The sequence below is a fragment of the Typopeltis vanoorti genome, chromosome 26, assembly GCF_054136105.1.
Source record: "Typopeltis vanoorti isolate ZY-2024b chromosome 26, IOZ_Tvanoo_1.0, whole genome shotgun sequence".
In the NCBI taxonomy this organism is placed as follows: domain Eukaryota; kingdom Metazoa; phylum Arthropoda; class Arachnida; order Uropygi; family Thelyphonidae; genus Typopeltis; species Typopeltis vanoorti.
This window is the reverse complement of record NC_143574.1, coordinates 12479787-12491868: the sequence shown is the minus strand read 5'-3', so window position 1 is coordinate 12491868 and position 12082 is coordinate 12479787. Positions and strand designations below refer to the sequence as shown.

The following is a 12082-nucleotide window of genomic DNA, read 5'->3' as shown; positions in this document are numbered from 1 at the left end:
TAACTTGCAGAGTCAGTTTCTTTTAATACTCAGACTTAACTTTTCGTACAACACTTGTGACTCTTCTGGCCTACTGCTTATAATTATCGTAACTGACATAATCCTTATATATGCGATGTTCCTTCAGCATCGTCTTTTCCTTACAAATCTCTTGCTTAATTAGGTTATTACACATCCATTTCACTCCTACTCTATTTATTTTTTGAACTCTAGGGACACATTCTCATATCACATCTTTTAAGTATTCTTTTAAATAACTGATATTATGGCAAAGAACCCAGACTAATCCCTCAGGTGGTCATAATTTCCTGCTTTAATTCGGTATGTAACCCTTTTCTGAATGGAACATTCATAAACTTGGCCACTTCCCAAGTGAGTACTGCATATCACTGTCACCAACTGGCAGAATAGTTACATCTTTAACTGAAACACCCTCTGACAATATAATCAGATCAAATGCTCTTTGACCCTCAGTTCCTTCTGTTACATGCTGCTTGAGGGAGTTGTCTTGCAACAGCTGAATAAATTCAGTTTTATTCTTCTTTTGCAATTTCATAGCTACCCAATCAATGTTTGGATGATTAAAGTCCTCCATTATGAATACTGTTTTCACACACATCATACTTATTTGTTGATGCATTTCTTCATCATTATAGAAGATGGTTTACTACATCAAATTCTCTTTAAAATAACTTTGTGCCTATGGTGCTTAGGTCAGAACTTTCTGATAGTTTGTTACAATGAGTAAAATTGTTATAATGATATTGTTAATATGAGAATTTACATCATCACTTCACAATAATTATGTAACTCTTATAACTCACTGCTCTCTACAGTAGACTTGTGAAGATTACAGGAACAGTTTGTTATAGCACAAAGTTTGCTGTAGTGAATTCCTTTAGCACAGCATTGTACTTGTTAAACTTTTATGAGGACTCTTTAGTAGCTTATTATAGTACAGTTTGCTATAGTGAGAGCCAACTGTAGTTTCTTTCAATAAATAATTTTTTTATCTTATACTTAGTAAAAAAAGTTAAATGTAACAATAACAAATTACTTGCATAAAATTGTACTGTCTCCAGATATTACCTCATAATTAATTTTATTAAACTGGTATTTTATGGAACAATTTTTTACTATCTGTTCAGAAAGGAGGAGGCCTAGAATCCATTGGTCTTCTTCAATAATTTTTGGTATTGAAACTAGTCTTTCAGATGATGTGGCTTGCTCAATTTTCCTATTTTCAAAAAGTTATGTAATCTCAGTCATGTATATGTATAAAAACAAAACAAACAATAAATACACTGCTTAAGTATTAACAATAAATATAATAAGATTATTTATTAAGAAGTAATAACTGGTGTTTCAAGAAATGAAAAATATTACAGTTTGGTATTAATGGAAATTATTTTCATATTTCAAAAGTACCAATTTATAAAAACAATTTTTATGAATGCCTCTCAAAACAAAAAATTATAGTAAAAAATAAAATTACATTTACCTGGGCCATGATGCATAATTTTCAAGAGTGGCAAATAAAGACTGAAGGTCATCAGATTCTTTCTTTGCATTTCTGCTACAATGAACAGTGGATCCAATCACAGACCAGTGAGCAATTACAGAACCAAGAAGCAAAGGACATCTACAAAGAAATACCTTGACGTCTATTATTTTTTTATTTCCTTTTGTTGTATCCAATGCTTGTATTAATCCCTAAAACAAAAACATTTAAAACATTTCATGTGCTTATGTAATATGTACATAAGCACATGAAATAACATACATTTTATATTACACATTTCAGGTTTATGATGACTTCTTTTTTCTACTTCAAGTATGGATATGTATTCCTGACTGCATTTCTGTTGGGAGTTTCCTACCATCATACCGATGTAATATTATCTATCTTTTATTTTTAATATTATTGTTATTATTTTTTTATTTATTTAACGTCGGACTGCGCCTTTGCAATGTCTTTTTTTCTTATCAGTCATAATACCGAGTTTATCGTCATTGTTTGAGCTAGTTCTTCATGCACAAAACTTGTGATTATTCTAAATCCTTTCAGTCTATAGTCCCCCCCCCCCTTTTTTTTTTCTCTCAAGGCCGTAAGTAAGCTATTTCACATGCTCGAAGTGTAGACACAGGAAAAGCTTCTGGCCGGAATCAATTCCCTATTCTACCTTTTCTACCTTGCTGTATTTCTCTTGTATTGATCCTTAAAAATTTATTTTTCTTTATGACTGCGCCATTAAGGATCACATAAAAGAATTAGTTTTCTTTCCCCTACATGCAAGAGAAACATTCAGCTAAGCACGAGAAATAATCTCTTAAATTAACTCTAATTCAAGCAATGCCTAATTCTTAATATCAGTCAGTCGTGGCTATCACTATTCTTTGGTCACAGGAAAGCAAGATCAGGCAAGTTATTAACAAAACAAACATGTTTATTCATTCTAAGACAAATCAATTACAAAATTTAAACTGTATATATCAAGTGTCTCGTTCAGCCTAATACAAATAGATAACAATGGAGATGATACAAATCATTGTCTAATTCTCCATATGATCATTCAAGCAATTTTGCTTAAGCTTTAAGACAAAGACAGTAAAATTTCACATAAATTTTCAGACACGTGGATAGACTTAAATACACTTTATCTTTACTCACGTTATAAACAGGAAACGTTAAAGTTTTTTAACACATTCAATTTCTTTGCATTACAGAGCAAATTCCTTAAAACTCTATATACTACTTATTCACATTCAAACAGAAGTACAGCTTTCCGACTTCTCTAATACTTTCTTTGCTAATTGACAATAGAACCAACATTCATTGTTTAATCTTCACAATCTAGGAATTAACATAAAATATCTTACTTACAATCTTGCCAGCTCGTTACATATAGTCCTAGATCCTAAAGGGATATATATATATATATATATATATATACGAGCAAGTTCCACTTCTTCCAAAAAAGAATTTCCGATCGGGCTCTAGTTTATGGCAGCATTACTACAGCACACAATGGAAAGTTAGATAGCAGCGGAGATGGTCTTTTTGACCATCTATGCTGCTATCTAACTTCCCATTTTCGTCAAACTGCTGCTCTTCACAGAATGTGACTCTCCCCGCCTTCGGAAAAGACTTGGCACACGAATAAAACTTTGAAACGAGAGCCCTTTGGCCCCTCAATTTCTGCCTTTTATCTCACTCTCCGACCTTGGCCCTTCTTCAAATTAAGTCCCCCAGATTTGCTGGAGGGTTTTCCTCTGCCACCCACACTATCATTGAGTTTTGGCGGAAAAACTTGTAATCTGGTGACCTTTGCTATTTTCGCTAGCCTTAGGTCTATTTGTCTAATCCTGTCTGAGTTTATTTTCTGTTTTATAATTCTAGTGGTTCTTATAAAAATTATTGTAATACTTTGTTACCAGATTTAATACAGCAAGGTGAGTTATTACATTAAATTTCATGTAATTTTTCTATACGAGATTTTACACTGACACTTCTTGTTTCATTTAGCAGTTTTTCGAAATAATTACTCCACACATCTAGAATATCTTTATGTTCAAGTTCTTATGTCACCTTTATCATTTTTGATTCTTTTTACAGTACTTTTTCTTCCATTTCAAAGCTTTTTCAATAGCCTCCAGAATATTTTGACACTTTCCTGATATTTATTTTCTATGTTTTTACCAAACTCTTTCCATGAGTTCTGTTTAGCTAGTTTTACACAGCGCTTCACTTTCTTACATTTTATTTTGTATTCTCTTAGAGCATAAGCTTACTTGCTAGGAGCATTCGATATGCTTTCTTCTTTTCCTTCACTGCCTCTTTAACTTCCCGAGTCGAACATGGAGTTCTGATTTTTTCTATCCTTACAGACAACCTCACCACATGCCACTCTGTCTGATCAATCAATGTTTTCTTCAAGATTTGCTATTGAATCTGTAAGGTTTGGTTCTTGTTTTAAAATTCTTTTTTCATTGTTTTCAAACTCTTTCATTTAGCATTATTCTTGTAATACATCTGTGTTATTATTTATCATTATTTCACAGTTATGATGCCTGAGCTGAGGAATACTTCAACCCATAATCCTGTGGCATAAGATTTTAATCCCCATCTAAGAAAATTTCTATGGATGGAGATTAAAATTTTCACTTCCACAATGTTAAGTAATAGTCATAATCCATCTATAGCAAGACCGAATACAAAATTTTAAGAAATTAGTAGTTTATTTTTAAATAAAAAGTAAAGAAATGAAAACCAAACCTTTAGAAAATATGAAGTTATCTGTGAAGGCATAACATAGGCATTTCCAAGATAATTTTTCTGAAAATAAATTCATACATAGTTATTTTTTATTCATTTGTTATTATGTTTTTAGCAATATGTATGAAGAACAAATCAGTAAAATTATTGCTATTCATATAATACTATTTTGGCAAAATTATACTAATTCTTATGAGTTAAGAGGCAGATTTCTTTTTTAAGTGGTGTACTAATAAATCCATATACTGAATAGATAAAAATTTATCAAACTAGTAGAAATGTTGTAAGTTTTGAATTATTAATATAAGTATATAAACTAAATTCGGTTTGTAAAAAAAAAATTCTTAATATCTCTATCTTTCTTCATAAATATCACTATTTACAAATTGCATTAGTTTCCATTAATATGACATTTCACTGAAATGTCATATTAATGCTATGGTTATGACCACAACTAAGAAACAGACCACACTGACAACAGAGAAAGCACATTCCACTTCCTTAATGGAAAAAGTGCAAAGTACATCAATATGCTCTAATTCCCAAAGCCTTAAACAGAGACATTTCTTTAAGACTGTTGGTGTAATATTCATAATGGTAGGCATGGCTTGCAATAATTTTGCTAACTTTGCATACTGACTTTGTAACTTTTTGTATGACTACTCAGACCAATGATTTTTAATTTGATCTGAGTGAGGTAGTAATTTCTAAATTCTACAAAGGATGCCAAGGCAAAACATTATCTGTGGAGTTCTTTCTTCACTGTGAGTGGAGCAGGCATATAGGTTTTTTAGTTTCAAGCTAATTATATTCAAAGATTTAACAATGTTATATTCAGTGAACAATCCAAATTTAATTTTGTGGATTGTGTTTCACCCTTGTTCAATCAAGGGTAAGCAAACAAAAGTTTGCATGCACAATATCTTTCATGACTAGGTTTCTACTAAAAAGTAATACAAACCCACCTTAAAAAAAATCATTAACATAATACTTGGAAATATCCACACTTTACCAACATCTGTGGCCTTAACAGCAATATAAATGATGTGCACCATCACTTAGTGTTTCAAAACTAGAATTAGTATTCCTAATCTCAGCTACCCAAACTACACCCTACTCCCTTCTATCAGAGGCATTTGTGTGCTAACATTCCATGTCAGAGAATGCCAAAATCTTGAATCGTTCAGCTAAATTTCCTCTGGCTCAAAATTTTCTTACCAAATTTTGTTGCATTCATTTGCACTCTCTCTCCACTGCTTTCAAAATTTTGATATCTACTCTGAGCTCTTTGAATGCCTATATATCTAAAGTCTGATTTTCTGCAGTTCAAATACCCAAATGGTGAAGCCATCTTTCTGGGAGACCTAATGTACGCAACTTAAATTGGCTTCCCTTTTCCATATATCACTCTGGGAGGGAAATGGTGAGATATTTGCAATTAGCAACAAGCTAACATAGGTTATCCCATCTATCTGTCAGAATACCAGATAATTCTCACCATCCTTGACAAGTATACAAATGCAATGCAATTGTCAGTTCTCTTCATAACTCAGACCATAAACACATTAAAATTTCTTTTACTATAGCACACCTTTCACTGAGCCAGTTTAGTTTGTCTCACATTCTTTGGCATTATAAGAATACCAAATGGGATGACCTCCACAACTTCCACTCTTTTTTTTCCCCATGGTCTGATTATTACTTGCATTATCATAAATTATGGAGATAGTGTGTTAGAGTAATAACTTTAATTTAATATCATTTAATATCAGAGTCGCCGCAGCACGTGGCAGGGAATTTGAGCTGTGCTGAAGAAAGTGCTTATTAATTGGTGAATAGTCCGTTTTTTTCTACAAATTGTTTGTACTTATTTAGCATTTATTTTTTGAAATTGTTTGTACTTATTTAGTGTTTATTTTTTGACACTAATTAGCGACACTATTTTAAATAATGGCGGCAGTGGCAGTTAAAATTACAAATGGCATATTGCCAAGTCTCCCCCCATTTAAGGACTCCATTTTGCACGCTATCATAAGGGATTTTGTAGCATGCGGGACTTGCGGAATGTATGTGTCCTGGCGATGGTATATGTGGCAGGAGAAAGAAGGGGGAAAATGTATATGTGCAAAATGCAGGCAATTTTGCACATATTGGTGATTTAGAAATGACCATAACTGACCTTGTTGAGACTATAACTGACCTCGTTGAATCAGAGATGGGTGATTCTCCACGTAGAGAGATGACGGGTATGATAGAGGGCGAGAGAAGTATAAATAAAATAATAAGAGTGGGGAGTATGGAAAGGTTGAATGATTCTGAAGTTTTAGGAGATAGTCTCAATTGGGAGGATGAATGGTAAACAAGAATGGTTGACTTACAGAGAGAGAGATAGATGAGCTGAAAGAGCAGGTGGAATGTCTGGGGAATGAGATGAGAAGTGTGAAAGATGAAATTAAGCGAATGGAAGAGACGAATGCAAGGTGAGTCAGAGGAGGAGTGAGAGAGAGTTATGGGAATGAGAGAAGAGGAGAGAATAGGAACAATAATAGAGGAGAGGGATTGAGAGAGTGTTATGGGAATGGCAGAAGAAGAGAGAATAGGAATGGTAGAAGAGAAAGAATGAGAGAGAGTTGTATGAATGATAGAAGAGGTGAGAATAGGATAAGTGGAAGAGAGGAAATGAGTGTCAGATATAGGAATGATAGAAGAAGAAAGAATGGAAACAGCAGGAGAGAAGGAATGAGAGGAATGCAAGAGAGCACAGGGACTAGAGATAGAGTGATGTCAGGAAGGCAGGTAAGTAGGGGAGCACAGAGAGAAACTGTTACAAGAGAGAGAGAGAGTGAGGGATGCATGTGAGCAATCGAGGAATATGGTGGTAAGAGGTGTAATGTATGGGGACTCAATGATCCGTGGTGTTCAAGATAAGATGCGTGAGGAGTGTTTGCCAGGAGGAATGATAGAAAGTGTGGCTATGGCAATTAAGAGTGGTGAAAGGGTGGATAAGATGATTGTGATGGTGGGAACAAATGACTTCAGTGGTGGTGTAAATAGGGCAGTGAGAGATATGAGATTCTTGCTTGAGGCTGTACGAAAGAAGACACAGAGAGGAAAGATAGTGTGTGTGTTGCCTAGGTATGATAATGTCAAGCTGAGCAGAAGAGCGGTGATATTGAATGGCATAACAGCGAGAATGTGTCAGAAGAGAGGATTCAAATATGTGGATGCTTGGAGTGCGTTTGAGAGCAGAGAGGAATTGTATGTGAGAGACTGCCTGCATTTGAATGAGGAAGGACGTAGGCATCTGGAGAGATTGCTGTTCTGAACAAGTCAGCGTGTCCCTGTGTGGATGGTGGCAGGGGTGGCCTCTTGCGGGAATGGGTACTTGGGAGAAGGGGGGGGGGGGGAACGACATCAGGTAATGCTGAGCCCAGTGGAGTCTAGAGGAGATAATGCAGAGTATAGAAAAATGGCATTTTTATGCTTTATACCAATGTCAGGAGTATTCGGAATAAGGGAGAGGAATTGGTGGCACTGATAGCATCACCCTGGCCAAAGATTATTGGGATCACAGAGACATGGCTGAAAGAAGAGGATGTAATAACAGAAATAGAAGTTGCTGGGTACAGCATTTTTCGGCAAGATAGGAAGGGAAAACATGGTGGTGGAGTACTACTTATGATGCGACGACCTATGTCCTCTAAGAGTGGAGGCTTTGGAAGGTTGTGACACTAATGATTTTGAATGCTTATGGTGTGAGGTGGAGGTGGGCAACACAGGAAATTTAGTGGGGTGTTGCTACAGACCAAGGAGCACAGAGGGTGGGGACCAGGAGATGTTGAGACAGTTGAGCGTGGCAAGTGCAAGAAGAACGATTGTTATGGGAGATTTTAACTACAGTAGTATAGATTGGGGAAAGGAAGATGCATGTAACAATAAGGGAATGGAATTTCTAGAATTCTTGAGGGACAAATGTCTTAGGCAACAAGTAATAGAGGGAACAAGAGGTTCAAGAGTTTGGGATAGCATCAGAAGAGCTGATAATAACTGAGATGACATCTCTCCCACCAGTTGGAGAGAGTGACCATATGGTTTTGACTTGGAAAATGAATAGACATGCAAGAGTATCAAAGAAGCAGGAATGTATGTGGAATTATAAAGCAGGTGATTATAATAGTCTTAGATGTCAACTTGGAGAAGTTTCGTGGAGGGAGGAATTGGAAGGCCGGAATATTATTAGTGCTTGGGAAATTGTGAAGGAATATTTGTTAGCAGCAATGGTAAGCTGTATTCCATGAGTGAAGAAGAGGACACAATTTGGAGTAAAGTGGATGACAAACAATATTAAACAGGAGCTACGTGCGAAAAAGAGGCTATGGAAGAGATATAAGGAGATAGGTGAAGAGAAGATGCATGAAGAATATAAGATAGAGGCTAGAAGAGTGACTAGTATGGTAAGGAAGGCAAAACTGGAATATGAGACAAGATTGGCCCTTAGATCCAAGGAAAATCCTAGGGAATTTTTTAGCTATGTGGCCAGTAGGAGGAGAAATGACTGTGGAAGAATGACATTGTGGGATAAAAATGGAAATAGAGTGACTGATGCAGAGGACATGGTGGAACTGTTCAATGAACACTTTATTGGAGTATTTCATCCTGGAGGAGTCAATTTGAATACTAGAGGGATAGAGAAGTTTCGAGGTGCAGGAGGAGGAGAGTGTGTTCCAAATACTGAGTACTCTGGATGTTAGTAAAGCTGTGAGACTAGATGGTATTTCACCACAAGTTTTGAGAGAATGTGCTAAGGAACTGACAATGCCCTTGACCTGACTTTTCAATGAAAGTCTGGGTGCAGGAAAGGTGCCCATGGAATGGAAGGAAGGTAAGATAGTGCCATTGCATAAGGGCGGTAGCAGACTGGAAGTGTCTAATTATAGGCCAGTTTGTGTGTCATCAGTAGTTAGTAAGATCTTGAAGAAACTAGTGAGGGACCATATACAGCATTGGGCAGATGAGGGTAATGTTATCAGTGAGAGTCAGCATGGATTTGTGAAGGAGTGCTCTTGTTTTAGCAATATGCTAGCCTTTTATGATAAAGTTATTACAAGAGCATTAGATGAGAGAAAGGCATATACTGCCATTTTTCCTAGACTTAGCAAAAGCATTTGACAGGGTGCGACATGATAAGCTGATATTTAAGTTGCAGCACATGGGTCTGGATCTCAGATTGGTCAACTGGATTCAGGATTGGCTATCCGATAGGTATCAGAGAGTTGTGTATGGTGGAGCAATATCAAAGAGGCAGAAGGTTACAAGGAGGTTCCACAGGGCTCAGCACTGGGACCTATGTTGTTTAACCTTTATATCAATGATATTGCCCATGGATTGTAAGGGATATTTGGTTGTTTGCGGATGATGGGAAGCTGGGAAGGGTTATTAGTAATAGTGCTGATGTGGTAGCCCTGCAAGAGGATCTGAATAAGCTAGATAAATGGGCAAATGAATGGGGGTATCAGTTTAATGCAGCAAAATGTAAGGTCTAGAGGTTTGGGAAACATTGATGGGATGCTGCATACTCTATGGGAGGAATTAAACTGGAGGAAGTAGGAGAGAGACAAGAGATCTAGGTTTGATGATTGATAGAAACCTGAAATTTAGGGGACATATTGCAATGGTAGTGAACACACTCCTAGCCACCACAAATAAGCTTTATACATAACTACTTGTTGCATCCAGAGTTATTAAAGTTCAAGCTGACTTATAGAAGAGTCTTACATATACACTATCTGATCAAAAATATCTGGACATCCCTTCATAGTAGTCAATATGACTATATTCAACACCACCATGGCTCATACAGGTATAAAAGGAAGCACATGGTCTTGCAATCTTCAAAAGCACTGACTTTTGACATGGCACTATCATAGGATGGTACCTTTGCAAAAACTCAGTTTAAGAAATTTCTGTCCAGCTTCAGCTCTCTTCAGCTGGCTCCCACTGATGAGACCTCAATAAAGGTCGAAACCGGGCTGGGTAATGGCTCCTTGCCTTTAATACAAAACATCATACATCTCCTCCAGGAGAGGTGCTTTGCATTAAGGGTAAATATTAAGATTAGTGATCAGAACTTATTCTACTTTTACCAAGAGTTGCCTTGGTCTTGCACTACTTTGAGGGTCAGCTAGACTTCCAATACATGCAGGCGCAAACTTGACTTGACTTGTATGTCTGTTTGCTTACTTGGGAAATGGAGTAAAAAAAGATTTAAAATAGCTTGGTATTTTTAACATTTATTATACCCAAGGTAAAATACTTTCTACATGTCTTGATCAACTGTAAGCAATGTTATTGTGAAGTAGAAACACCTAGGAGCAACAACAGCACAACTGTGACCTGGTAGGCCACATAAAAATCACACAGAGAGACTGCCTGCATGCCATGAAAAAATCACCCTATCTTCAGTTGAAACACTTGCAAGCAATATCAGCAGCACAACTGTTCATCAGGAGCTGAAGAACATGGGTTTCCATGGCTGTGCAGCCACACAATTGACCAAGCAATTATTCTCAGCCCACTGTAGTATGTGGCTTGTGATCAAAACATCAATATTTTATTTTACTTTAATTAAAGTGAAGTCTTAAACATGGTAGGTTTCTCTATAATTATTCATAGGGATTAAAATTTCTAATTTTAAATTTATTTTAATCATCTCAATAAACAAAATAATATCAGACTCAGACTTCTTTTTATCAACAGCTTCTAGCATATATACTAAGTGATGTTATCAAGAAATACACATTCAACTCTCACCAGAGCAAACACCATTATAAGAAACTCATAATAACAAAACTATAAAAAAAAAAGAGTACTGATTATGGCTCAATAGGAATAATGTTGTTCTAAAGGAAATTTGCTAAGTCGCACTATCCACTACAACAAACTATTCCTGTGATCGTTATTCTCTACAGCAAGAATCAACTGTACAGAAGACCAAATTGACACAGCTTACAACTGCTGCTACTACTACTAATGATAAAACTAGTTATAAAATTTTTTATTCCAATCAAATCAATATTAAATTAATAGTGATAGATATTTACTTACAAGCCAGTCATTAATTATTTTCATAATTTTATTTAGAGTTTCTTCTTTCACTGTACAATATAAGGTATCACAAAACAATAAAAATGGGGGCAAACAGCAGGCTGTCCTAAAAATGTAAAATATACAATAGATTAAGTAGTTGCAACAATTTATTTAGACATAATGAAATATTAATATGAACGACATATATGAACAAAAAGTATCATTATTTCAGGAATTTTAAAAAAATATATTTTATCTTTCAATGTCCAAAACTATAAGAGAATTTAAATAAAAATCATTTGAAAGGAATGTATTAGTTTATAGCATACAAAATACTTTGCTTCCACACAACATAATGATAAATAAATATATTGGCATTCTCAAGATGTTGCAATATAAAGTGTTACATTTGGAAACAAAATCAGAGGTTGTAATCATAAATGAAGTGGCCATTTCTGTTTCCTAAGAGAGTGGTCAGGTGATCCTAACCTACAAGTTAGCCAAAAGCATACAAAAGATCTACAAGTAGGAACTAATTTTAATTTTCCATAACATGAGAAAGAAAGCAGAAAAAGGGATTATTAGAAAAAAGGGACTTCATTAATAAATTCAGAAGAATGAGAGTTAAATGGAAGTCTAAAGGGATATAAAAAACCATGTTTCATTATCATGGCAAGATATCCTGTTTACCCTTTGCCTGCTCACATAACTAGTGTATTA

The 12082-nt window shown here is 35.4% G+C and overlaps 1 protein-coding gene across 1 annotated transcript in view; it reads right to left on the bottom strand.

Annotated features, from left to right (window-relative positions):
- LOC150092333 (Fanconi anemia group A protein homolog) overlaps positions 1-12082 on the bottom strand; it is a 388676-nt gene that overhangs the window by 51077 nt on the left and 325517 nt on the right. The window contains exons 31-34 of the mRNA XM_090415063.1: positions 11381-11486; positions 4277-4336; positions 1502-1713; positions 1090-1237 (exon numbers count right to left, since the gene is read on the bottom strand). Of these exons, the coding sequence (XP_090271189.1) occupies positions 1090-1237; positions 1502-1713; positions 4277-4336; positions 11381-11486 (526 nt within the window). The remainder of the gene's footprint in view (positions 1-1089; positions 1238-1501; positions 1714-4276; positions 4337-11380; positions 11487-12082) is intronic.